The sequence below is a fragment of the Onychomys torridus genome, chromosome 6 (genome assembly GCF_903995425.1).
Source record: "Onychomys torridus chromosome 6, mOncTor1.1, whole genome shotgun sequence".
Classification (NCBI taxonomy): Eukaryota; Metazoa; Chordata; class Mammalia; order Rodentia; family Cricetidae; genus Onychomys; species Onychomys torridus.
Window position 1 is genome coordinate 45,389,589 of NC_050448.1, and position 26,897 is coordinate 45,416,485.

Below are 26,897 nucleotides of genomic sequence, written 5' to 3' on the forward strand. Positions count from 1 at the left end.
GGTAAGAGAAAATGCTCCTCAGGTCCTTATCAAATCAATACCATGTGCTTATTTAGTACTTATGTTTAAAAGCACCCTGCAAGCCACTGGGAGGGAATGAATTTATGTCTGTACCTATTACAATCAACCAGGCCCATCTATCTATCTATCATCTATCTATCTATCTATCTATCTATCTATCATCTATCTATCTATCTATCTATCATCTATCTATCTATCTATCTATCTATCTATCTATCTATCTATCTATCTACCTACCTATCTATCTTGTCATCCATCCATCTCTACATATATATCATACATATACTCTCATTCTATGTCTCACCTAACTTCACATGGATCCTGTGTAGGAACTTATATCACAAAGCCTTGAGGTAGATAATTCACTAATGCCATTTTATAAATGGAGAAACAGGCAGCTTGTCCCAGAACAAAGAATTGCCCACTCAGGAGCTGTCAGTTGTAGCATGTGATCTGACCCCAGAGCCCATCCTCCCCAGACTGCAAGCACAGAAGCTGGAAAAGCAGATCTCAGCAGCCCCTTGCAAGACAAGGATGACAGCAAGCCTGCCTCTGGTGTGTGGGCACGAGGGAGAGGCGGAATGAATCCTTGGCCCGAGGCGGACCTTGTGTGTGCCTGCAACTCAGATCCCATAGATGAGAACCTTTCTCTGGGAGACAGTGGCCAAGGAGGGCCTGTGTGCTAGTTTGCTGGGGTTCCATAGCAAAGGACCACAAACTGGGTGGCTAAAACCAGGTAGTTGGTAGTAGGTGGACTCCATCTTTGCCTCTTCCTGGCTCCAGGTGACGGATCCCATTCCCTGGCATCCCTGGCTTGTAACTGCATCACTCAAACCTCTGCCTCTGCCTTTAAATGGTGTCCCCCCCCCCCCCCCCCCCCCGCCGCCCTGTGTTTGACTGTAGCTTCTCATGACCCTTTTAGAAGGACAGCAGTCACTGGGTTTAAGGCCCAGGCTAATATAGTGTGACCTCATTGTCCCTCGATGACATCTTCTGAGACTCTCTTTACAGCTTGGGTGTAATGATGCTCTGGGACTGTACCTAAAGGTAGATCCTTTTGGACAAATTGTAAATGGAAGCATGGCTCAGGGTATATGTGGAAAGTGCCAGAAAAGACTAGGAACAAGACAAGCTAGAGACATAAAAACTGCTCCAGACAGGGCAGAGTGTGATCCAGTGCACAGGAGCAGCCCAGCTTGAAAGTCAGCACATCAACATGGGGTAGACTTGGGGCTGAGGTCACAGTGCTGGGCAGGGGCCATGCTAGAGGAGGTCCCTTATCCGGACTTTATTCTAGTGTTGTGGGTGTTCACCAGAATGCCCCAAAGGGGCTTGCAAAAACACTGTGTTCTGGGCCCACCCACCAAGTATTAATTTAGTCAGTCTGGGGTGGGGTCTGAGAACTTGCATTTTAACAAATTCCAGCTGATATCAATGCTGCTGGTCCTGGGACCACACTTTGAGTTCTTTCTAGCTGCTGGGTGGTACCATGGAAGTTCTGAGGGATAAGATGGGACAAGTAGTTCATTTAGTAGTAAAGTGAAGGCATCATCAGGATCAGTGATACAGAGGAGTTATTTCAAAGTGTGGTCAGTGTAAAGACCCAGAGTCTCCAGAGAATCAAGCTATGATACTTTGGAAATCAAGGTGGCAAGTTTACCCCCTGCCTGAGTAGCAACTGATGGACTATAAATCTAGTAGGGGCTATTTTCCTAGAAGAGACATTTGGGAAAGGCAGTCTGAAATAAAACAATTTTTAAAGAAAGTTTACTTCTTGCTCCCTATCACATAGGTAGGTACCTTGCTGTATTGTAATGAGGCATTTAACTATGTAACTATGTATAGCTGTCTGTAGGTGTCTGAGTTCCTTTTCTGTTGCTGCCAAAGCACCATGACCAAGGCACCTTATAAGGGAAAGTACTTAATTTCAGACTCGTGGTTTCAGGGCGTTAGAGTCCATGGCCATCATGCTGGGGAGCTTTGCAGCGGGCAGGCAGATTTCAGGCATGGTGCTGATGCAGGGCTTCATCTTGATCCACAGCAGAGAGAGCTCACTGGGAATGCTATGGGACTTCTTCGGTGACATAAACCCTTGAGAATCTTAGGGGTCACTGCTTAGTAGGGTCCTCCCACACATCTCTGTCCCAAGTTACAGGGTCCCATTCCTTACTAGTTAGTGGCCTTATTTCACTGGACGCCCTCTGAGGCTGGGATTTGAGTTTTTTTTGTTTGTTTGTTTTTTTTTTTTTTTTTTTTTTTTTTTTTTTTTTTTTTTTTTTTGTAATTCAGCCAATCTCATAATGAGGGCTTTGGTTTGACTTTCTACAACCTGAGCTCTGTGGCTGCTGGAGATTCTTTTCTGAGGGACACTTAGAAACCTTTAGAATATTTATGCACATCTGGAGCCGGGCAATTGTAGTACCGAGTTGATTCTTTCTCTTTGCTACTGTATCCTGAGACGCCAGGCAATGGTTAATTTTATCATGGAGCTCATTCTTTTCTTTTGTTAATTTATCCAGGGATGCTAGAAGCAGCCAGACAGAATCATGATTTTCTTTATTTTTCCACCAATTGTCAAGTTTTATGTATAGAGTCACTAAGTTCTAGTGAATCAGCATAATCAAATGCACTTATCTCGGTTGGTTAAACAGTTCACACCATGGACCTCCAGTGCTCTACACACTGCTGCTAGGAGAGAGTACAGTAACTGGAGGTGTCGGCAAGTTGGAAAGCCTGTTCCGGAGACTTTTAAATGGGATTTAGGTCAGGCATGGTGGTGCACATCTTTAATCCAGGCAGAGGCAGAGGAAGAGGAGGCCAGTCCTTGCTCTGTTAAAGCCCCAAAGACCCAGGTTCTAACACCAGTGAAGGAACACCTCAGCATCAGGGTGGATGAACTTGCTGATGAGAGTGAGGACAAGCAGGCAAAGTACAAGCTTCCTTCTCCTTTGTCCTTTTGGGTGAGCTAACACCAGAAGGTGTGGCCCAGATTTAGGGTGGGCCTTTCCACCTGAGTAGTCAGATCAAGAAAAATCCCTCACCGCTAGTGATGCCCAACTGCTTGCGTTTTAGTTAATTCCAGATTTATTCAAGTTGGCAACCAAGATTAGCCAGAACAGCAACATGTGTTCTAAGACCCTTAATGGATGCCTGAAAACACAGACAATAAGAAGCCACATATTTGGTAATTGTTGTATAAATGCATGCCTATGATACTGTCAATAAACTAGGCACAGTAATGGATTAATAGGTTAATCTTAGTTGTCAACTTTACTGGATCGAGAAATGAATGCCAAGAACATAGGTAAAGCATGCTTCTGGCTGTGTCTATGAGAATGTTTCTGGAGATGTGGTGAATGGAACAGAGAAGAGAAGACACACCTTGAACGTGGGTCTAATAAGCTAGAGGTGCGGATGGAACAAAAAGATGGAAGGTGGAGGAAGCTTATACATTTGATGATTTCCCTTCCTCCTAACCTATGTGGCACTTTACTTAGAATTTATCTAAAATTCTGAAAGAAGTTGAGTGACTATTTTTAATAGTAGATTTTGTTTTTGTAATTCCATACATGTACACTGTGTTCTGGTACATTCGACATCCTGAGCATGCATTCTTACTGTGGCCATTATCTGTGGACCAGCTTGGCAGCCTTTGAACATGCACTTGCACAGTTACCCTCTGGGCCTTCAGCCTCAGGTTAGGACCACACCATGGGTTTGTTTTGTTCTTAGGCTTTCAAGTTCTGGAAATGAGCAGCTACTACGTTCACAGGTTTTCCATCCTGCAGGTGGGTACTGTGGAACTATCCTGCCTCCAACCGTGTAAGCCAGTCTAATAAATCCCCACTTAAATGATATGTACGTCCTAGTGGCTCTGTTTCACTAAAGACCCCTGACAAATATGGCGAAAACTAGCAATAATAAAATCGAACATTTGTAACATTCTATAGTAGCATTTTGTACTGTAGGGCCATTAATAAATAAAATTGCTTCAACACAAGCACTCTAATACTATGACAGTTGATCTGGTAACTAGCACAGCTACTAAATCACTAGCAGGAGGGTAGCATATACAGTGTGGATGCGCTAGATACTTGGGTGATTCACATAGGGCAGGAAAGAGTGGGTTAGCATGAGACTTCACACTATCAGGATGGCATGTCATTTAAAACTTGGCAATTATTTACTTCTGAAAACTTCCACTTAGTATTTCTGCTATTGACTATCAGCAACAAACCACAGAAAGCCAATATCAATGTGGTCATGCCGCTGCTATATAAAGCAATTGTATATGCACCAAGAAGTCAAAAGCACATGTTCTAAGTGCAGCTCTACCAATCGGGTCTTATTTTTCAGTAAAAGCTGTTCATCATCAACCACAAAGTTATTTTCGTCCTAATGGATCAGAGATGTTTCCCTCTGTATCTGGAGCAGAATCTTATTAGGCTCTAGCCAGTTGCAGGTTTCTTGTTTTGTATCGTCTCTGAATTGTTGCATACGCCATTGAGACATGAAGTATGAGTATTAAAAAGAAGCCAAGGTATTTGTCCTATGAGCAGAGTTTACAATCTAAACCCCCCCTTTTAAACTCTTGGCAACACAAGAACTTGAGTGTAAGACACCCAAAGCTCGCGTGTGAACGGAAGCCCTGTGCTTCAGCAAAATACTCCTTCCTTTCTCCTCTCCACCATTGCTAGCCAAACCCTGCCTCCCTCCTTTCATCTTAGGGTCACAGCTGAGGACTTTCCCCATTTTCAGGCTGGGGAGGTGGGCAAGTGAGAAGCAGGTTATACTGTCAAGAGCTCAGAGGACTTCTAGTCTCCCCTCACCACACTGGGACCCACTGGTCTAACATTCCGCTTCTAAATGTCCCCTCCATCTTCATATTTGGTGGGAAAAGATAAATGTCACGCTATTCCAAAAAAAGCAAACATCCCCACTTTATAAGGTTACTTTCATGAGTCAGGCTTAGTTGGAGAAAAAGAACTCATTTGTGAATAAAAATTGTTGTGCCGTTCTTAGGTTCTGGAGAGAGTGCATATTATATTATGCCCTGGAATCATATTACTGCATTTCCTCCTTTCAGACAAGGACAGATAAAACAAAGTTCATTTTAAGAAAGTCAGTAATGCTAAGAACAGGCCGCAGCCAGCGGACTGAAGGAAGTCTTTACCTGTAGTCGGTTTGCAGGAGCTGTCTGGTTGGTGGGCCAAGATGGAGCGTATGTTAACTTCCATTTGGCAGAATCTGGGTATGAGTTCTTGACCTGGGGTAGGAAGCTAGAAGGGAAATTCCCAGGACCTGTTCTCAGCTTTGTTCATCTCTGGGCCCATGCCGGAACTGAAAAGGAAAGCTTAGATGTAAGAGGAGGTCAGCTTACAAGGTCTCCTCTGGGCAGTGCAGGAGCGGAAGTGATGTGATGCTCCTGACCTGCAGAAGCTTACAGGGTAATCCAAGAGGCAGACAGGAGCACAAAGGTGTGTGCGTGTGTGTGTGTGTGTGTGTGTGTGTGTGTGTGTGTGTGTGTGTGTAAGTTGGCTATTCAAGAGCCAAGTCAAAGCACTCTCTGGTCCATCCTAAGAAGTGGGGCAGAAGACAGATGGTTCCAACGAAAGACTGCCATGGTTTTAAGAGTCAAGCTAAGGGAGTAAGCACAGCCATTTCCCAAGATCCAACAGTGCATGGCAATGTGGGAAGTATTTTCCAGGGCCCCAGGACTGGTGTGGTTGAGCAAACAATGGCCTTACAGATTTTACGAAGCAAAATGGGATTTCCCTTCAAGGTCATCCATAATCATTATATCATGAATAATCATAATGTACCATAATCATTCTGATGAAATTATCCTAGGTTATTCTGGAGGCAGGAGATGCGACACTGCTGGCCTGGAGGGTAAGAGGTAGAACCATGCGCCGAGGAGCACAGTTGGTACCCAACGTGGGCAAGGGAATGGGGCTTTCCCCGAGCCTCCAGGGTCCTGAGGCCCTGGGACACTTTGCTCCCAGCCTAGTGCGACCCACTTCAGACCTCTGACATCTAGAACTGCAAGTGAATGTATCTCATGTCTTGAGCCCACGAGCCTTATGTAATTTGTCACATGGAGAGAGGAAGAGAATTACTTGTAATCCCTAATGTGATGTGTTGCTGTGGACATGTGTCCTTGGTGTGACTGTGCATTCACATACATCGTCTTTACAAGCACACACAAGATTCTCTTTCTTAACTTGATTTTAGCGGTAATGATACCCTGAGCAACCATAACAAATAACCCAAAGTGGACACTTGTCATGGCTACTAGCCTAAACCACTGTGGGGTTGGCTCTCTAAAACATGCTCCGGATGACTTGCCCTGCCCTGGCTGTATGTGTGCATGGAGTGACTTGCTGCCTAGCAGTCACTGAAACTGTTTATCTTTTAGTATTAAAAATTAATCTTTTGGGGACTGAGTATTTGCATTCAATTTGCAGTGGAACCATTAAGAGTCTTTTTTTTTTTTTTTTTTAAAGCTGAGGATCGAACCCAGGGCCTTGTGCTTACTAGGCAAGCACTCTACCACTGAGCTAAATCCCCAACCCTCATTAAGAGTCTTAAAGGAAGATTTTAGGGTGGACTCCTGCGAAGAATAATCCCCACCACCACCACCAGTAGTCTGTATTTGGGGCACTAACTAATAACACATGGTTACAGACACCCTGGTCTCACATGTGGAAAACCAGATCAAAAATGTTGTGGACAGAGGAAAATATGAACAAAACCAACTTATTACAGAATGGTTGAGGGCATTCCTTCTTGCTAGCTCATCTGGGTACAGTCAGCTTGGGTGACTTGGGGCAAGGGACAAAGAAAGCCACGTCCAGGTTTCACACCACTGGCATTCTCTGCCCAATGCTGGACCCACACTCTGCCCTCTCGGAGCTGGGGTGGTGGGGCAAGACTGTAGCCTGCCTGAGCATCTTCAGGCCGGGGCAGGAGTGTGCTACCCTGTGAGCCCCTCTGCTCTGTGCTATGAGGTCTCCCCCTTAGGCAGTGTGCAGGCCTGGAGACAGCATGATCTATAGGGGTGCCTCTGACCTGGCTGCTGTCTCACCAAGGCCCTGAAAGTTAAGAGCTCTTTTCTGTGACAGAAGACATGACTTTGCTATTTTATTATCTTTCCTCCTGCATATGCATTGCAGCCTCTTTAATCCCCCAATTTTTGCTTCAAGGTAATGTGCTCTACATAATGCATTGCCTTCCTATTCTTAATAACCGACTCTGAATTATTGACATTAATGGAGAGAAGGATTCAAGGAGAGTCATAATTAGGTGTCTAATATTGTGCTAAAGTGCCTCGTAGATTGGAAAGTGGTGATTCTTAGTGGAGTGCATGCACTTGGGTCTGCATGGCCCAGGGGACACATGCTGCCCCTACTTCAGACCTGTGCTAGTCTGCCTCCTGGAAGTGCAGCTGCTGCTCTACCTGACAAGTGTGCCCCGATGATGTTTTCCCAAAACCAACCGACTGGCCTCCAGGCCGGCTCTTCAAGATGCACTTACTACCTGACGAGCCCCTCAATGGTGGGTGAGCTGGGAAGAACAGGTATTAAAAAAATATGTCCTGCCCACTGACCCAGTTTGCTTCCTACTGCTGTGAGAGAGACCAGGGCCAAAAGCAACTTGGGGAGGAAGAGGTTTCTTTGGTTTACACTTCCCTGTCACAGTCCATCACTGAGGGAAGCCAAGACAGGAACTCAACCAGGGCAGGAACCTGGAGGCCTGGGTTCAAGCAGCTGTCACAGGCTTTCCTAGCTCCCCATGGCTTTCTCAGCACCCCTCTCCCCTTTTTAAAAGATTTATTTATTATATATAGTGTTCTGTCTGCATATATCCCTGCTGACCAGAAGAGAGCACCAGATTTCATTACAGATGGTTGTGAGCCACCACGTGGTTGCTGGGAATTGAACTCAGGACTTTTGGAAGAGCAAGCAGTGCTCTTAACCTCTGAGCCATCTCTCCAGCCCCACCCCCCTTCTTAAATACTACCCAGGACCACCTGCCCAGGGTGGCACCGCTCACAGTGAGCTGCACCCTGCCCACATCAATCATTAATCAAGAAAATACTCTCACAGACTTGTCTACAGGCCAATCTGATGAAGATATTTTCTCAGCTGAGGTTCCCTCTTACCAGACTTGTGCCAAGATGACAATATACTACCCAGGGCACTCACAGAGTCCAAGTTCAATGCTCTGGAAAGAACTGATGAGGTTATCTCCTCAACTCTTGTTGTGAGGAAGCCAAGATTGTGGAAGAAGGAGAAAGCATGAGCAGAGGATTATGCATCATATCCTTGCTAAGTGCACGCCCCACTGGCAGTGAACCGAAACGGAGACTGAAATGATGCCTGTGTTTTCTTGCCAGGAAGACCCCCTATGGAGCTCCAGTTAAACAGCCCCACGTCAAAATAAAAGAAATTTTTTTGGTCATGGGATGGTAGTGTATGACCAGCAACAAGGTGGCATCAGGTAGGGATAGCAGAGAACATAGGCCGCTTGTAAGGTCTCATCAATCAGGAGACCAGAGACCATTTCCTTGCTCTTTCTTAAACCATAATCTACAATGATTACTGCATTTGACCACCAGAGGGCAACAGTGCTTCTAAAATGAGGACTCGAGGCTCTAAGAGAAGAGGTCTTTAAATATCATTTGGTCCCCTGGCTTTCATAGTTTTTTTGGTTTGTTTTTCGGATGAAGTCTACAGCAAGAATTGCATCCCTCATCATGACTTAGTTCATGCACATATATTTGGACCACATTGTGAAACATCACTCTTTAGTTGTTCGCTCTCAAGTCATTTCATTACATAGGACTTAGGGTGTAGCTCAGTGGTAGAACATGTGCCTAGCAAGTATGGGGCTGTGGACTCAATCCCTAGACCCCAAATTAAAACAACTGGACCCACAGAAATCAATTTCATAACTTGCTGATGGGCCCTTACTTTGAAAAACTGACTTCGTCCCAGCCCCTCATGTTAAAAAAGGAATACACTCACCTCTAAATGAAGACTATGCCCCTATGTGTTACACTTCTCTCACTAAGGCATCCACTTGCTCCCCCTGGCTCAGTCCTGGGTGCAGGACAGATACAGTGTGGCAACCTAGTGCATTGTACTACCCAGTGCCTGCCCCTGGGATGGAGACTGTAACCCGAGGGTGGCCATCTACCAGCAGTAGATGAATGCCCTGAGTACTGTGGCTTCCCTTGTTATGGGAGTGCCTACAGACACCCCTCTGGAAGCTGTCCTCATCAGGCTATGTTTGTGTTCTTTTAGGTGGCTGAGCACTTCAAAACAAAAAGTATGCCAAAGACGCGCCTTCCTAGGGATGCTACCTCACATATAATTTAAGGCCACAAAACCCAGGTTAATGCTTACCACAAAATGTTCAAGAAATAGCTACTGGGTGATGGGCTACCCCAACACATATTTTGACACTTTGCCTGCTTTATCATATGACACAACTTTTCTAAACCTGAGTTGGCGGAACATGTTATTTGCATCCTAAGTAGGATGATAGCTAGAGAATGCTTACATCTAGGTCTTCAGGTTGTATGGCTCTTTGGAGGTAAAACAGGAGCCAGTTTAAAGTGTAAATATGGCCTGCTGCAGATCCCAGGAAGCCAGCTCCATATGATCCCCCATCAGGAATCAACCCCCATCCCCAGCCTTTCTCCTTTATTTCTGCCTCCCTCACAGACCTCTGCATGCCCTTGCCGGATGTTCATCTCCCCAACACTGGCCTGCTTGATCATCTTTAAGAGTGGACCTTTCTTTAGGAACCCTATAAGGAAAACAATTTCACTAGATCCAGGCAGAAATTGATTCTTAGCACACTAACTTCTTTTCCTTGCCTCCTACAACCACAGAAATATTAAAAATCAGGGGGGTTCAGGGGAAACACAACATCAGGGAATTGTTTCTCAGGGCTGATGTCTTAGATCCCATGTTTTACTCTCACACACACCCCTTGCAATGAAGTAGGGTCTCCTTAAAGTTCTAGATACCTTATACTAGTACAGATGATACAAAGAACCAGAGCTCTTGGTGGAGGGAAGGGGAAAGGTTTTCTTTAAGGTTTTGAGAGCTAGCTTATTTCGTGGGGATGCCAAGGACTCCTTTTCCAAGGGGTGGCCAAAAGCACAGGCATGCAAGGTATTTAATGGTTTTTAAAAATTACATGTATGTATTCTCTGTGTGCATGCAAGCTGTAGCAGGAAGTGGAAGTCAGAGGACAACTTGGGACTGTGGGCTCTCTTCTTTCACTCCTAGGTCATAGGACCAAGTCACATTATCAGGCTTGCCAGCAGGCACCATTACCCGGTGGATCATCTTGGAATGAAGGACAATGATCTCTGGCCTTTGAAAACTGGTGTACTTTGTCAGTCTGGGTTTTTGTTTGTTTGTTTGTTTTTGTTTTAATAGAGAATTCTCCCTTAGATAATCAGGGAGGCTGCCTTGAGGGCTCCTCTTTCCTCCCTGAGAGGAAGGCAAGCTCATAATGTGACCTCATTTCACTAGTGAACTAATAAAGGCTGGAGCTTGGAGTGTGTGTGTGTGTGTGTGTGGGGGGGTGTCCCAGAGACAGTAAAGATTTTTGTGTGTAAACAGTCACAATAGTTTGACTTTTTCTAGAAATAAGGAACAAGGCTGACCGTCCAAAGGGCGGTTCACATCATCTGATCCTAGACGGAGGACAGTCTTCACCATCCCACCGATCTAAATCTTAGGCTCAGAGCTATGTAAGATTTAAGGCCGCGGGTCTGTGGCTTTGTGGAACATTCAGGGAGCCACATTGCCTTTGGGACTCTGCAGTTGTGTAAAGTTCTTAAATCTGTTTGGCGAAGGGAGCCACGCAGCTTCACTCACACAACTCCACACCCACAGTCACAGCCTGGAAAGCACTGGCTTTCAGTTCCTGCAGGAGACAGCTTCGGCCCTATCACTTGCCGGTTACACCAGGTCGACGCCAGAACTAGGTGGTCCCTGCGCAGACCTATGAGGAATCCTTATCCTGAAGCCTTATTTATACAAGTAGTCTGCAATCCACAACCAAACAGAAACGAAACACCAGAAACTTGTCTGCGATGCTGAGAGCTGGCTTAGACTTTGGACACACCCGCCCCATTGAATTTAAGCCATAGGTCGGTTGGGTACATATTGCGCATCCCAACAACATCGTGGGACCCTTTTCCCACTTTCCCCAAACGTCCCTATCGTGATGCCTTCACATGCTAAGTATTTCAGGCCTCGGAAATACCGAAAAGGCGGAGGCAGGGTTTGAGGACTCCGCGCCCCCCCCCGGCGCGGCACGATCTCGGGCTGGGAGCGCGGCCGTCCCTGCGCGTGTCCCTCCGCGTCGCGGCCCACTCACCCACGCGCGGCCCTCTTGCACACTGGCCAGCACCCGCAGCGCGCTGGGCGAGCCCGCGCGGAAGTTGAAGTAGTGCAGCGCAGTGCGCGCCGCCAACTGCAGGATCCCGCGTGGCAGCCCCACCGCCGGGGGCCGCGCGGGGACATCGGGGTGCTCCCGGGCAGCCGCGCGCAGTACGAGGCTCAGCAGCAGCCAGAGGCTCAGCAGCAGCGCGGGCGCCAGGGGTCGACGAGGCTGCATGGAGGCGGATGGCGGGGGCCAACGAGACTGCGTGGATGCGAGAAACTTGCACCGAGCTCCCCGAACCCGGTGCGCGGTGTCCGCGGAAATAGGCCGCGGCGGCCACTCCCCTCCGCCCCCGGGTCACCGCCCTTCCTCGCTGTCCCCGTCCAAGCAGAAGGACCAGAAAGCGCCTCCGGGAAAGCGGGTCAGAAAGCGTGTCCCCGATTACGTGGTGAGAGGGGCCAGAGGGCAGTGGGGCGCCTCTTCGAGGGACCTGGCTTTGTCGCCTGAGGCTGCTGTGATTTCGTAACTGTCTGGTTTTAGAGCGAACCCACTCCAAAGGTTAGCTGCAAGTGAAAGAGGAGAGAGGTGACAGGGATGGGCCGCCTCAGGCCTTGATGGGGACTTCCAGCGTGCAAGAGGGGCGTGAGCAGGTGGTGAGCACCTGTGGGCCAGCCTGGAGGCAGGGAGGAGGGGCGGTGGGCCACAGGACAGAGGCTCTGAGAATCAAGGAGATTACTTAATACTGGTGAGAGGCCTTGGGTTGAAGCCCAGATTCTAGTGCAGTCAGACGTGGATGCAACGTGGCAGTGAAAAGAGGTGGCTGCTGTTTCTAAACCTCAGGTAGGAGAGAAAGCCCCGTGCTGGCGAGTGCAGGGTTTTGTCATCAAGCCTGATGACTGGTTTCTCCCCAGGACCAACATGGTGGAAGGAGAGAACATACTCTGTCCTCTGACCACCATCCACCCACCTCCGACACAAGTTAAATAATAAATGAAATGTAAGGAGAGAGAGAAATGAGAAAATCCAGGACAACCAAAGATACTCAGGGGTCTAGCCCACCTCATCAGCAGTGGTCACCCTACTGAAGAGCCAAAGAATGGTTGAGACCCAGCTTGTTAAATCCTGCTTGCGATACTGGGGGAACCTGACCAAGCAAAGGGGGCACTTGGTTGGGTAGCTCCCGTGCTATTCAGCCCTGCAGCCCACTGCCTGCCATCTGCCTTAGACTCCAGCACTCACAGACGGGATTCTGGGAGCAAGCCGTTCCTCAGTCATCAAGCTGCAAGTTCGTGGACAATGGGCAACTGTGCAAACAACACTCCGCCCAGTTGCCCATCTGCACTATCTTTCCTTCTGCAGATTTGTGAAACACCTGGGCCATGGGGAGAGGAGGATGAGCAACCAGATAAACATCTGGAGCACACCTAGGCAGGTGGGACTCAGACAGTCAATGAGGTCACGAGAATGTGTCCTGTGCTGTTTGTAATAACAGGCTCTGCAGAAAATTGAGGACGACGGAGGAGGAGGCCCTAAGGTAGAGATTTAACCCGGATCAGGGCTGGAAGTCATATCCAGAGGGGACAGCAGAATCATTGGGGTAGACAGAGTACTTAAAAAGGCCCGGACACCCTTAATTTCCACTTTATTTTACTCTCTCTCTCCTTGTCTCTAGACTGACCATGGTAAGTACCCACATGGACACTTGGGAAGCAAAGTGGGCATCTGCTGTCAGAAAACATGGATCTCCTAGTGTACATGGATGAGAGGTGGCCAGAACACCTGTCCCCCCTCCTGCCACAGATGCCAGTGAGCAGGGAGAGGTATTGGATCTTTATGTTGCTCTATATTTAGAAAGCCAGGCAATTTGTGAACACAGCAGATTAACACCCAGAGGACAAGCTGCCATCCCTCTCACCCAGGCAGGAGGAGGGAAAAACACACACACAGCCAGTCACTCCAGAGCTGTGGCGCCCCTCTGCTCAGGTGGTCAGCCACATCTCTGAGACTTGAGATGTCTGTGTCACTCTCTGAACATTTAGGCCCAGGAGCTTTCTTGGAATACGGACTCTAGTTGATGTCTTCTGGAATCAACCTGGCATTCATTCAGGGCTGGAGAGTTAATGCACAACAAATGAGCTCTTCACAGTGTGTATGCACTAAACTGTTAACATACCCATGCAGATTCTTTTCCCCATCCATACCCCCTGTCAAGACTTCCCAGTGCCCCCTGGGTATGCATGTATGTACAGAATACCTCTGGAAGAACCGACCAGCCATGGCCACAGTGGTTGCATTTGAAGGACAGAATGGAGATGGGGCATGGGAATGGTTGGGCTTATAATGTCTGCTTCTGATCTGTGTTATCACCACAGATAATCCAGAGCCCGGAGCATGTACTTGGAGCCAGGATTCCTGGGTTAAGGTGAATTTCCCATTTGTGCTTGGGTGGCACCTCCTACCTTACTGAGTGATTGTGAGGCTCAAGCATGCTAATACCCACATGTATGTGCTGAGCACAGAGTAATGACTATTTGAAATTGCTGTCATTATTGTTGTTGCTATCAAATTAGAAAGAAGATAGAATCTTGATAAATAAATCCAGCTGTGACTTTCTTTTTCATAAATGATAAAAGGGGTTGTACTAAATAAAAACTGCTGGGCTATTCAATAAAAGCTTAGATATTTCCTCCACATAGTCTTTTATAAGCACTGTTAACAATCAAGGCATCTATAAATCTATATTCCTTCTTTATTTCTTCCCCCTGGCAAAGATCAAGGTAGATAGGTTTAGCAGAAGGATAGGGTGCCCCATCTACCTTTGTCTATAAACATCTTTCCCATCCTGTCTGACTAGGGAAGCCCAATGAAGCCCAGACAGGATGGGGAAGATGTTATTTCTGAGCCATGGAACCAGGGACCCTAGCTGATTCCTTGAGTCTTCACCTCACGTTTTAAGAGGCCTTGGCTTTTGTGAAGGTTAAACCCCATGAACTTTTTACACATTCCCTATACCGTGTTCCTAGCCCATGATGTCTGTCTCAAAACTCCTTGAGGAAGGCACTTGGCTGTTCACAGAAAAATAGGATCCCTACTTAATAGTGACAATTGCTTTCCCAATAGGTACAGTCTCTGGTCTCTGGCCTCTGCCATGAAGCTACTTTGGGTTCTTGGGAGGCTTCATGGTGTCCCCCACCCGAAGCTCACAGTGGCTGCAGTGGAACCCTAGGGGTACTCTTTACTCTGGAGTTAAACGCTGAGTTTGGAGCTTCCAATGCCTACCCCCATCGCTCCACACTCTCCAGGGGAGTCGAAGGCTGTAGTGTAAAGGGAGGCAGGTTGTGTGTCGAGCCAGAGTCTTCTGAACCGAGGAGGTTGAGGACTGCAAAGCAAATTCTTTTTGAAGGCTGAACTGGAGACAAGCAAGGTTCATCCCAAAGAGGTGCTGCAGGAGGCTGATATATATATTTCTGCCAACAAGGAAAGAGTTCAAAGAAACAAGTATTTAATTTTTGTACTTCAGAACCCAAGCGGACAGGGCACTGTCCAGTAGAATTTCCTGGTGAAAATGTTACATTTGCACTAGGCATATGTAACTTCAACTATGCTTCCAATATGGCAAATGCAGTTGAGGAACTGAAATCCATATGTAAACTGACTTAAATGGACTTAACTGTCTGTGGCTGGTGCTGGCTGAATCTGACAGTCGAAGAGCTGACTTTTGGCTGCAACATTTCATTTAATCAAATGGGAGGTGGTATTTTGGGAAGCAGTGCTTTAGACAAGTGCTTGATGTTTATGGAGTACACTTGGAACTAGAGAGGTCAAGTCGCTCGCTCAGGGTTTGCGTCACCTTCAGAACAGGGAAGGAGGCCAGGTTCACTCCAGGCCCTCTTTCATCTCTTCCACAACTGCAGGTGTTACCAGGGTTGTTTGGGTCAAAGCCCGAGCCCTGGAAGTTCTACCAAGCTAGACATGGCCACTTGTCCCCAGTACACCAATTGCAGAGGTGATAGTGAAAAGCAGAGAAAGGAACAGATAAAGAGGCCTAGTGACCCCCCTCGCAAATCAGTTTTCATAGTCCTGATATAAGAGTTAGGTTTGAATAGAGGGCAAGAGGTGTGTATCACCAAGCAGTCCTCACCAAGGGGTGATGCTGCCCATGGCTTACCCATAACTGTCCCTGCCCAGTCTGTCCTGCAAGGTGGTCATCATATAAGGTGTCAGAGTTGTGTGACATCTCTTCTTAGAAGGCAAACTCCTCTGGTTGGTACCAGCCATCAGCCATTCCCACCCCCCCCCCCCCCCACTCCCCAGAATGAGATTCCGGCATAATTTTATTTCAAAAGAAGAATTCTGCTGGAGACATTCAACTCAAAGGCTGTTTTTGGAGACTGCCTTTCTGCCTGTCTTCAGCAGGGGAAAGGCATTAAGTTGGGCTCATGGGGATATGGAAGGATGTGATGACGTTTTCCCCTTAACATCTCAGTGAGCCTGGAATGGTGTTAGAAGTATCCCTCCCCCATATATATGTAAAATTTCACATGCTAGTGTTGGGGGTGGGGTGGACCCCTACAGTCCTGAAAGTTCTCACACATGCGTATTTCCTGGTTTTGTTTCATCTATCTTTTAATAAAACGATACTGCTACAGCCAAAGTGAAAACTAATAGCTTCTCTAGTTCTGACTAAGCCCTGAGTAAACTCATTTCATTTTACCAATTTCCATTTCCTTATTTATTTTGACTTGAAAAAAAAATCACTATCCTAATTGGCAGGTTTATGTACTCAAGTGTCTAGTAACAAGCCTGCCTAGAGTCATGTCTTCATGAGTTTAACCCATGGCACAAGAGAAACTCAAAGACTAGCCTCCAGACACTCTGAGATGAAGCTAGGCTAACAGAAGCTTCATATAAACATCTGTAGTTTCTATAGAAGATGGAAGTATTAAGTTTCCTATGCTCAGATTATTTGGTGATCTCACTGTTGCCTGAACGTGACTCAACAATGCAGTCTGTGTTTGCATGTCCTCGCTCTGGATGTAGGAGTATCTCTTAAGTAGGAGATGATTAGAAGATCTGTTAGCAATTTGGTACTCCACTTAGCTGTGGACATGATACAGTTCTTTTAAAATCCACATGTACTCATGTTTAAAGCTCAAAGTAATTTGTTATATGGATTTTAGAAAAAGAAAAAACCACCGCTTATTCAGACTTGATAAACTCATTTTGACATGTCATTGCCAACAGATGGTTTGTTTTGTTTTCTAATATAATGAAATGGAAACAGCCAGTAATCTCTGCTAGATTTTGCAATTTTCTGACGCAAGCCATCAATTTTGGCATGTCATGCTGGTTAAGAAGATGGTGTCTATAAAGCTAAGCCGTGAGTCTGGTGAATTTGGCATGATGTTTTGTTTCCTATCAGTCAGTTAAGGTAGGACATTTGCCATGCCAAGAATGAATTAACACTACACCTTGTCTACACTACACCTTGTCATCTACAGAGATGTCAAATATGTTATTCATTGGGACTACTTCATTTTTTCAGCCAAAGAACACTAAAATCAAGCTTGAAATAGTAAACTTTATTATTTTCTGGTTAAGAATCTGGTATATTCATTACAGACAGAATCACATAATAAAAAAATCCCCCGCTCAAGAAATAATGCTTAGAATTTCATGTTCTTCAAAGAAAATTCCAAAGAAAGATCATAATGAATTAAAAGATCATAATTAAAAATGAATCATTTTTACTGTGTGTGTACATGGCCTTCATGGATTGGTTGATTTGGGAAACTGTTAGTGATATTAGTGCTTGTAAGTTAAGTTTGCATAGATTATATTATCAAGGCAAATCAAAGCCAGCCTTTCATACCACAGAGGAAGGTAGCTGCCTACATACCATGGCCTAGATAGCAGCAATGGGTTAGAGAGTGCGTGGTCTCTTTTCTTCCTTCTTGCCATTCTTTCCGCAGCATGCATTACAGGGCATGTTTACTCTAGTGGGGATAAACACAAGTGGCACTGAGAGGACAATCATCTGGCTAATAGGGAGGTGACACAATCCCCCGTGACTTGGACACATGAAGACTCCAGTGAGTCCCTCTGAATGTAATGATACTATGGGCGGATCTTCGTGTTAGGAAGCTAATCAAGCAAATCTGGATTTGTGGTGTTTCAGAAGAGTGAGCTAAGGGTGGCTGCTCCAGACAGCGGGGGGCTTGAGAGAACTAGAGACAGGGCATCAGTAAGGAGAATAGTGAGGTCAGCTGGAACAGGACCAGTAACTTCCTAAGGTAAAGAAAAGGAGAATTCTGGGTTCCATGATGGACAGCGTCTGGCAGACAGTTCAAAAGCGTCCATGTACCAGGGCTGCAAGAGCTTACACAGGGTTAATTTGAGTCTGTGAACATTGAACTCCAGTTCCAGGGGATCCGGTGTCCTCTTCTGAACTCTAAGGCGCCTTGCACTCATGTTCACCTCACTTCCCATATTTGAAAAAAAATAATCTTAAAAAGAAAGAAGAACTGAGAAGCACAGCATAACAGAATGGGGTCTGGTTCCAACACAGTGAGCCTGATTGGCTTGACCTCTTCTGTGCAGAATGGTGGATGTGGAGTGGATTACGTGCTATTTGGAGGGAATGTCCACTGTGAAACATCTTCATTTTGCTGCACCTCTTGTCTGAAGAGAGCTTGGTTAAATTGTCTTTTCTTCGGGCTAAGTAACATTTCCCACCTTCTGCAAGAAGCTATGTATTCTCTGAATACCATGCAGGTGCCACACATTGCCTAATTAGTAAGATATTTTAAGTTTTTAAAAATCCAAACCCTCAAAGACCAATAATTTTGATATGTCTATGGTTTTAAATTTAATAAAGCTATTGGACGTTGGAAATTTGATAAACTACACGACTCGTTTTAAATTGTGAGAAATTTAAATCTTAAACATACTTTGATTTACCGGACAGGTGAGGCTATGCAGCAATCACACAGGCCTGTACGTCAGGGCTTAATAACAAAGGCTCATTGTGTGTCATGTGTGTCATGCCAGTCTGGCTGGAGCATCACTGTGTGATTTCTCATTGTCTTAATTTTATGAGGCAGATGGATGGAGCAGACTTTAGTGAAGCATAGAGCATTGTTATGACCAAATGAAAAGGAAAACATGGTAAGCATAGTTAGACTCTTATGTCCCTTTGCAGTAGAGACACATGTTGCCTCTATTTGCCTTCTGTTATTCAGGGTCAACAATATGGCCCAGTGGGTAAAGGTGCTTCCTGCCAAGCTTGATGATCTGAGTTCACTCCACAAGACCCACAAGGTGGAAGCAGAAAACCAGTTTCCTCAAGTTGTCTTCTGATGTCTCATGTGTGTGTGTGCACATAGTAGGTATAAGATATACTTATGCAAATATATACATAATAAGTATAGAAATATATATATCAATAAGTATACAAATAAGTATAGAAATAATACAAAGCCAGGTTTTAAAAAAATCTGGGAGGTAATACAAAGTATGTTTAAGATTTAAAAATTTGTCTTTATTTCACGTGTGTTAGTATTTTGCCTGCACATATGTAAGTGCCTGACATTCATGTAGTACCTGAGGAGTCCAGAAGATGATGTTGGGTCCTCTGGAACTGGAGTTACACTTGTGGGCTGCTGTAGGGATGCTGGAAACCGAACGCAAGTCCTCTGGAAGAGCAGCAAGTGATTGTAATCATTAAGACGTTTCTCTAAAGATTTTTTTCTTTAAAAAAGGAATGTTTTAAGAATTTGTATGTCATCACACAGGACCCCTGCTAATCTCTGCATCATTCCTATTTTGGTATGTATTGCTAACATTGTGAGCACAAAATCATGATTTAAAAAATCACGTCCTATAGTTACTGGAGTTGTTAGGTTCAGAGCCTGGGCTCAGACACTCCTAACAGTCACCTGTCTTCAATCAGCCAGTTACACAGACAATAGTGAAACCAGAGGAAGGAGGTTATTAGTGTAACAAGTAAGGAAATCCAATGACTGCCTAAGTCCAGCTTTGGGAGTCCAGACAGGAGATTTAGGTTTAAATAGGGAGTAAGCACTATTTAGAACTAAGAAGTTCTGATCAAGGTGTGGTCCCGCCCATCACTGTGACTCAACATTATGTCATCTCCTGTCTCTCCTCTGAGGGGGGATCTCACAACTGGTCAGAAATCTCTTTCCCGACTGACACCAGACTTCAGTCTTTCCTTCTCCCAGCATGAGATTCCCGAGGCTTCGAGTTTCTCAGGTACAACTGTGTCAGTAGTCTGATGCCTGCTCTGACTGATACAAAACACTCTGCTCACGAGGCTGCTGGCCTCACCTCCAGTCACCACAGCTGAGCATGCGTGCTACTTAGCATGTTGTCAGTTTTCCACCTCCTGGAAACAGTGGCATCTGGAAGAACTTGGGCATTGTCATAAACATCCTGGAAGAAATTAAGTTCTCCAAAGAGAACAGAGCAAGCAGGGGGTCAACAGAGGCCGCCTGGGTATACAGGGATTGCTGAACTTCTGTTGAACCCTTTAGGAGAGATACTGGTTTTCAGATTTCCTTCAAACTTTCCCTTCTCCAGCTCATGAGGTCTTTCTTCTTTCTGAGCATATCCTTTCTCTGCAGAGTTTTCAGAAAGACAAAGTGAACTGAAAGATGCTTGGACTACTCTTGCAAAGGTTCCACCTATGTGTGGCTACACTGCATCTCCCATCCTCAGGGGCTCTGCAGTATTTCCCAGCTCTTACATGTGCAGTACGGTCTATGGAGCAGAACACAGTAAAAAAGCATTATATCATCTCCTACTACATCCTTCATGGTGGTTATAAAGAGATGCTATGATTGAAATTAAAAACAAATAATTGCAGGTGTGAAGACTTCTCTAATTGTCTCCCACCCCAAACTGTCTCCAAATAGAACAGATACAACAGAAATGCAAGAGATTGGTATATGCATAAGAGTTTTTGTGGCAAAAGGGCATCTCAGCAGTTGGGAGCCAAGGAATACCACAAAGTCACACCACAACAAACTGTACACGGGACTTAGTGGGGAGAAGAACAAACAGAATGGTGGTTGCCTTTGACTGGGAACAGGGACAGCAGAGGGCTGGGTGGAGCATGCGTGGTGAGCTAGTGGACAAGCACAGAGTGGTTGCCTGTGTTGCTTGACCATTCACTCAAACATTGGCTGTTTAGGAGTTCGGGGCCAGACCAGGGCAGGGCGATTTTACACTGGCTGGTTGCTCTGCCATACTTTTGTTTGTTTAACCGACTTTAATATTTCTTTCTCGCTATGTGTTAGACAGTCATAGACCGGTTACTTTCACTGACTGTTTACAATCAGGCACTGTTTCAGCTAGTGCCTCTCAGACTTGAGTGTGCGGCAGAATCCTCTGCTGAGCAAAACCCAACTGCTGAGCCTCTCCCCGGGGGTTCTGGGTCAGTGGGTCTGGAATGGGCTAAGATACAGGATTTCTGGTAAGTTCCCAGGAGACAGTAATACTGTGGGTCCCAGTTTGGCCACAAAGCGCCGAAGGAGCGTGATGCAGGAAACTGTAGGTGAGCTGCTGGGAAACCATCTTCCCATGTTTCCCCAACACTAGGTGTTTGGGGGATGGGAGGGGGGGGGGGGTGGAGTGGGGTGGGGATGCCATAGGTAACAGGACAAAAGCATTAAGTCAGAACTGTGAGCAAGAAAGGGCCCAACAGGACTACCTCTTCCGCATTTCTCAGTCCCGACACAAACCATTTAATACCTCTCTTCGCAAGGCCTGCTTCCTCTTGGCTCGCCCCCCATTTGCTTTGTTCTTGTTTATAGAACAGAGGGTTTCAGTAGAACATTCTTTTTAAAAATTATGCAAATTTCACTGGTCTTGAGGGGAAAAAGACTTAATCCTTTTTCTGGTTCCAGCATTTCGGCTTCTCATAAAAAGTCCCTGGGGTGACGGCTAACTGCACCCTCTTCTTTGGAAGTCTTGGAGTTCCTCGCCAAGCACAACACTGTGGCCTCTATTTGACTCCCCTCTTAGAGTCTTTGAGTCCTCTCTGGGATGGTATTACAGGAGTGCTCCCCAGAGCCACAAACCCTGCACATCTTAAAAAGGATCAGGAGGAAAATTCATAAGGGAAAATAGATTTATTTACGATTTTGCCAAACCAGAGGGAGGGACTCCTAGGTTCTTTCTGCCTTTTCTTGTAGTATGAATTATAGCGGCCATTTTGTAGAAAAAAAATGAACCAAAGCTAGGAAATATTTATGTCAATTTGTCATAAATGTGAAATCTCTTCTTGGGAAATAGGTTCTCTTCCTGTTGGCACCAGAGCCTCAGTCTTTCCTGTGACCCAGCATGGGATTCTAGAAGAATTCTTTAGGGTCCACTGTTTTTCTAATCTGATAGTGATAAAGCATTTCTCTTTAGAATGCCTTTCTTACCAGGGCCACTGGTAATGTAGACTCTGCCTCACCAATATGAAGTCTATGGAAGAAGAGAAGGGATTGTACTGTCGTGTGGGTGTCCCTACCCCATTGCCTGTGAATCTCAAGCTGATAAGACTTCCAGTGGCCAGGGTTTCTTCCCTGGGGGAGTGAATTGACACCCAAGTGAGTGTTGGTGGCCATATACCCCATTCCCTGATCTCTTCCCTGCTTCTTTCCTGAGTACCGGAGAGCCTTGTAGAATCATCTCCATCCTCAGATATGTACAAGGTGAGATGCCCACTTCTGCTGTATGGGCTCTCTTCTGAGCCCTTAGTATGCTATTTGGTTCTGGAGCCTGAACTCGCCTTAGAGCCCCACCATGCTGTAGTCATCTGTTTGTCTATCATGATGTTAACAATTTCTTGTCTAACTCTATATCCCCAACAATCCATCTCAATGTCCTCCTTGAATCCTTGTCCCAAGACCTTTCATACCAGTGCCCTACCATCTCTCTGGTTATTTCTGGAGGATGATCACCTCCTCCTCCTCCTCCTCCTCCTCCTCCTCCTCCTCCTCCTCCTCCTCCTCCATTCTTCTTTTTTTAAGCTGAGGATCGAACCCAGGGCCTTGTGCTCTACCACTGAGCTAAATCCCCAACCCTGATCACCTCTTCTATTTGTTTCCTTACCCTCCTGTCAGGATTGAGGACAGGCTCAACTCTGTTCCATGCTCCCATGCTGAGAAAATGGTGCAGAACCCTGGCAAACCAGAAGAGATATTCTAAATTCTAGAAGGAGGTGCTGTGCCTTCCACACAGAGAATGGAATCAACCTACTGAGAAGGGAGACAATGGAGAATGGCCTCTTCCTGAGAGGAAAGGATGGGTTCACCCACCTCACAGCTAAATCTGGCCTTTGTCTCATGGTTTTCTATCGATTGTAAAACAGCCACATGCACATTGAAAAGGAAATAGGTTTTTTTTTTTTTTTTTTTCTGTTTGGCTAAACTGTAAATAAATCTGCTTTCTTTACCAATTTCTGTTTCCTAATGACTTTTAGGATACAGGGAATCTAAGGCTGTGGTTATGGATGGATCTGGGTGCCTGGTAGTGTTGTCTGTTAGAATTTTGATGCTTTGGTGTTACAAGCATGTCTGACCTTCACCCTGTACCTTCCCTCCTCTGTTTCATATCACTTCCCAGAGCTCCTAAGAATTTTGTGTAAAAGGAAGCAGCAAATGGAGCCTGTGTATGAACTAGACAGGTCCATTTGGGTGTGTAGAAGGCAGTGCTATACAATGTCACCTTGTAAGGACCATTCCATGTTTATCGATGTGTTATCCATGTTATTGATGTGAAGGAAAATCTGGAATTAGGCAAGACAGACAGGCAAACTTGGAGTACTTGAGAAAGGAAAGCAGCTGCTCACCCAAGTCTTATCGAAGCCTCTCACCAGCCAAGAAGCAAGAATTCCAGCTTGATTAACATTTGCCATAAAGGCTGAGACCTGTAGTTAATATTCCTTTCTGTGATGGCTGTTCTTGGTTGTCAACTTGACCACATCTGGAATTAAGTAAAACTCAAATGACTGGGTACACCTGTGAGGGACCGTTGCTTAATTAAATCACTTGAAGTAGGAAGAGCCATTTCTAATCTCAATCTCTGAGGTGGGAAAATTCACCTTGAATCTGGGCCACAGCTCCTGCTGCAGCCTATATAAAGGACATGGAAGAAGGAAGTTACTCTCTCTGCCTGCTTGCTCTCACCCTCACTGGCAAGTCCATTCCTTCACTGGCTTTAGAGCCTACTTCTTTGGGATTCTGGCATATACTAAAAACCAGCTGAGACATCCAGCCTGTGGGCTGAACAACTACTGGATTCTTGGACGTTCCATTGGTAGACAGTCATTGTTGGATTAGCTGGACCACACCCTGTAAGCCATTCTAATAAATCCCCTTTCTATGTATAAATAGATTCATTCTGTAAGTTCTGCTCCTCTAGAGAACCCTAACTAATACAGATTTGGTACCAAGAGTGGTTCTAGAGCAACAGAAGTGTAAGGATGAATTCTTTTTTTAAATTTAATTTTATTATTATTATTATATTTGTGTTTTAATTTTACACATCAGCCATGGGTTCCCCTGTCCTCCCCATTCCTGCCCTCACACCCATCTTCCCCCCACATCCCCTCCCCTCCATTCCCATCTCCTCCAGGGCCAAGACTCCCCTGGGGTTTCATTTAAACCTGGTGGATTCAGTACAGGCAGGTCCAGTCCCCTCCTTCCAGGCTGAGCAAAGTGTCCCTGTGTAAGCCCAAGGTTCCAAACAGCCAGCTCATGCACTAAGGACAGGTCTCGGTCCCACAGCCTGGATGCCTCCCAAACAGTTCAAGCTATTCAATTGTCTCACTTATTCAGAGGGTTCCAGCTGGGGGCTCCACAGCCTTTGGTTCATAATTCATGTGCTTCCATTCGTTTGGCTATTTGTCCCTCTGCTTTTTGCAATCTTGGATTCAACAATTCACGATCTTGCAGTCCCTTCTCTTTCTTGACAATTGGACACCTGGAGCTCCACCTGGGGCCTGGCTGAGGATCTCTGCATCCACTTCCATCAGTTATTGGATGAGAGTTCCAAGACAACTGTTAGGGTGTTTGGCCATTTGATCACCAGACTAGGTCCAATTAGGCTTTCTCTTGACCATTGCCAGCAGTCTACAGAGGATGTATCATTGTGGATTTCAGGGAACCTCTCCATCACCCTGCCTATTCCTGTTCTCATGTGGTCTTCATTTATCATGGTCTGTTATTCCTTGTTCTCCCTTTCTGCTCTTGACCCAGCTGGGGTCTCCTGCTCCCCTAAGCTTTCTTTCCCTAAAACCTCGTCCTTCATTACTCCTACTGTTGTCCATGTTGTTCATGTAGATCTCATCCATTTCTCTGTCATTGGGTGATCCCTGGGTCTTTCCTAGGGTCCCGTTTTCTAGGTAGCCTCCCTGGAGTTGTGTAGCAGTCTAGTCATCTTTGTTTTACATCTAGTATCCACCTATGAGTGAGTACATACCCTGTTTGTCCTTCTGAGTCTGGGTTACCTCACTCAGGATGATTTTTTCTAGATCCATCCATTTGCCTGCAAACCTCATGATGGCATTGTTTTTCTCTGCTGACTAGTACTCCATTGTGTATATGTACCATATTTTCTTTATCCATTCTTCAGTTGAAGGACATCTAGGTTGTTTCCAGGTTCTGGCTATTACAAACAATGCTGATATGAACATAGCTGAGCAAATGCCCTTGTGGTATGATTGAGCATTCCGTGGGTATATGCCCAAGAGTGCTATAGCTGGGTCTTGGGGGAGATGGATTCCCAATTTTCTAAGGAAGCACCATATTGATTTCCAAAGTGGCTGTACAAGCTTGCATTCCCACCATCAGTGGAGGAGAGTTCCCCTTGCTCCACATCCTCTCCAGCATAAGCTGTCTTCTGTGTTTTTGATCTTAGCCATTCTGACAGTTGTAAGGTGGTATCTCAGAGTTGTTTTGATTTGCATTTCCTGGATAATTAGGGATGTTGAGCAATTCCTTAAATGTCTTTTCAGCCATTTGAACTTCCTCTGTTGAGAATTCTCTGTTTAGTTCTATAGCCCATTTCTTAATTGGACTGTTGGGCATTTTGATGTCTAATTTCTTGAGTTCTTTATATATTCTGGATATCAGCCCTCTGTCAGATGTGGGGTTGGTGAAGACCTTTTCCTATTCTGTAGGCTGTTGCTTTGTCTTGTTGACTGTGTCCTTTGCTCTGCAAAAGCTTCTCAGTTTCAAGAGGTCCCATTGATTGATTGTTTCTCTCAGTGTCTGTGCTACTGGTGTTATATTTAGAAAGTGATCTCCGGTGCCAATGCGTTCAAGAGTACTTCCTACTTTCTCTTCTATCAGGTTCAGAGTAACTGGATTTATGTTGAGGTCTTTGATCCACTTGGACTTAAGTTTTGTGCATGGTGACAGATATGGATCTATTTGCAGCCTTCTACACGTTGACATCCAGTTATGCCAGCACCATTTGTTGAAGATGCTTTCTTTTTTCCATTGTACATTTTTGGCTTCTTTGTCAAAAATTATATGTTCATAGGTATGCGGGTTAATGTCAGGGTCTTCAAATTGATTCCCTTGGTCCACATGTCAGTTTTTATGCCAGTACCAAGCTGTTTTTATTACAGTAGCTCTATAGTAGAGCTTGAGGTCTGGGATTGTGATGCCTCCAGAGGTTGTTTTATTAGGATGAATTCTTTAAGTATCTAGAGCAGGCTTTCCATTTGCCAACAGCTACAGTTGCTGAAGCCTCTCCTGGGAGCTTGGAGTGTACTAAAACCCTATAGTGTGAATTATTTTACACTTGATTATCCTAATTCACCAATTGTGAAAGGCAATGGATTTGGTGATTCTGTACATAAAACTTTTAACAATTTGTGGAAAAATAAGGGAAATGATGACACTGGCTGGTTGCTTTTAGCATCTTTGGATAAATTGACAAATAAAAAAAAAGAGCTCCATGATAAAATTAACCAGCTTCTAGCATCTCAGAATATGGTGACGGGCAATGAACTTGGTGATAAAATTGACTCCAGATGCTCATAGTCTAAAGGTTTCTCTCCAGCAGCCACAGAACTCAGGTTGTGGAAAAGCAAACCAAAGCCCTCATTTAAGGTTGGCAGAATTACAGTGAAATTGAAGTCCCATCCTCAGAGGGTGTGGGCAGTTAAAGTTGAGGCTGGGAACTTTGAACCCTCCAATCTCAAGGGTTTGTCTTACCTGAGGAAGTACTCATTCCACCCCTAGGAGAAGGTGTACTCCCATCTCAATCCCTGAAATATTGCCTTTTCCATAATCCTTCAGTGTCTGCTAAAGTAGCAATGACTTTCTCTGAAGGAGATTCTAGGCAGGACAATACTGATGTCCCTCAGGACCCACCAATAGTTGCTTCTAGACCTATAACCAGACTTAAGGTTAAGCAGGCTCCGAGAAGGGGGACAGAAAGTG

General features: G+C 45.5%; 1 protein-coding gene across 1 annotated transcript in view; it reads right to left on the reverse strand.

The window, feature by feature from the left end:
• Positions 1–11,838, reverse strand: part of Rarres1 (retinoic acid receptor responder 1) — a 35,514-nt gene extending 23,676 nt beyond the window's left edge. Inside the window, exon 1 of the mRNA XM_036189298.1 lies at positions 11,428–11,838. Coding sequence (XP_036045191.1) covers positions 11,428–11,667 — 240 coding nt within the window. The 5' untranslated portion in view covers positions 11,668–11,838. The remainder of the gene's footprint in view (positions 1–11,427) is intronic.
• Between the last annotated feature and the right edge of the window lie 15,059 nt (positions 11,839–26,897).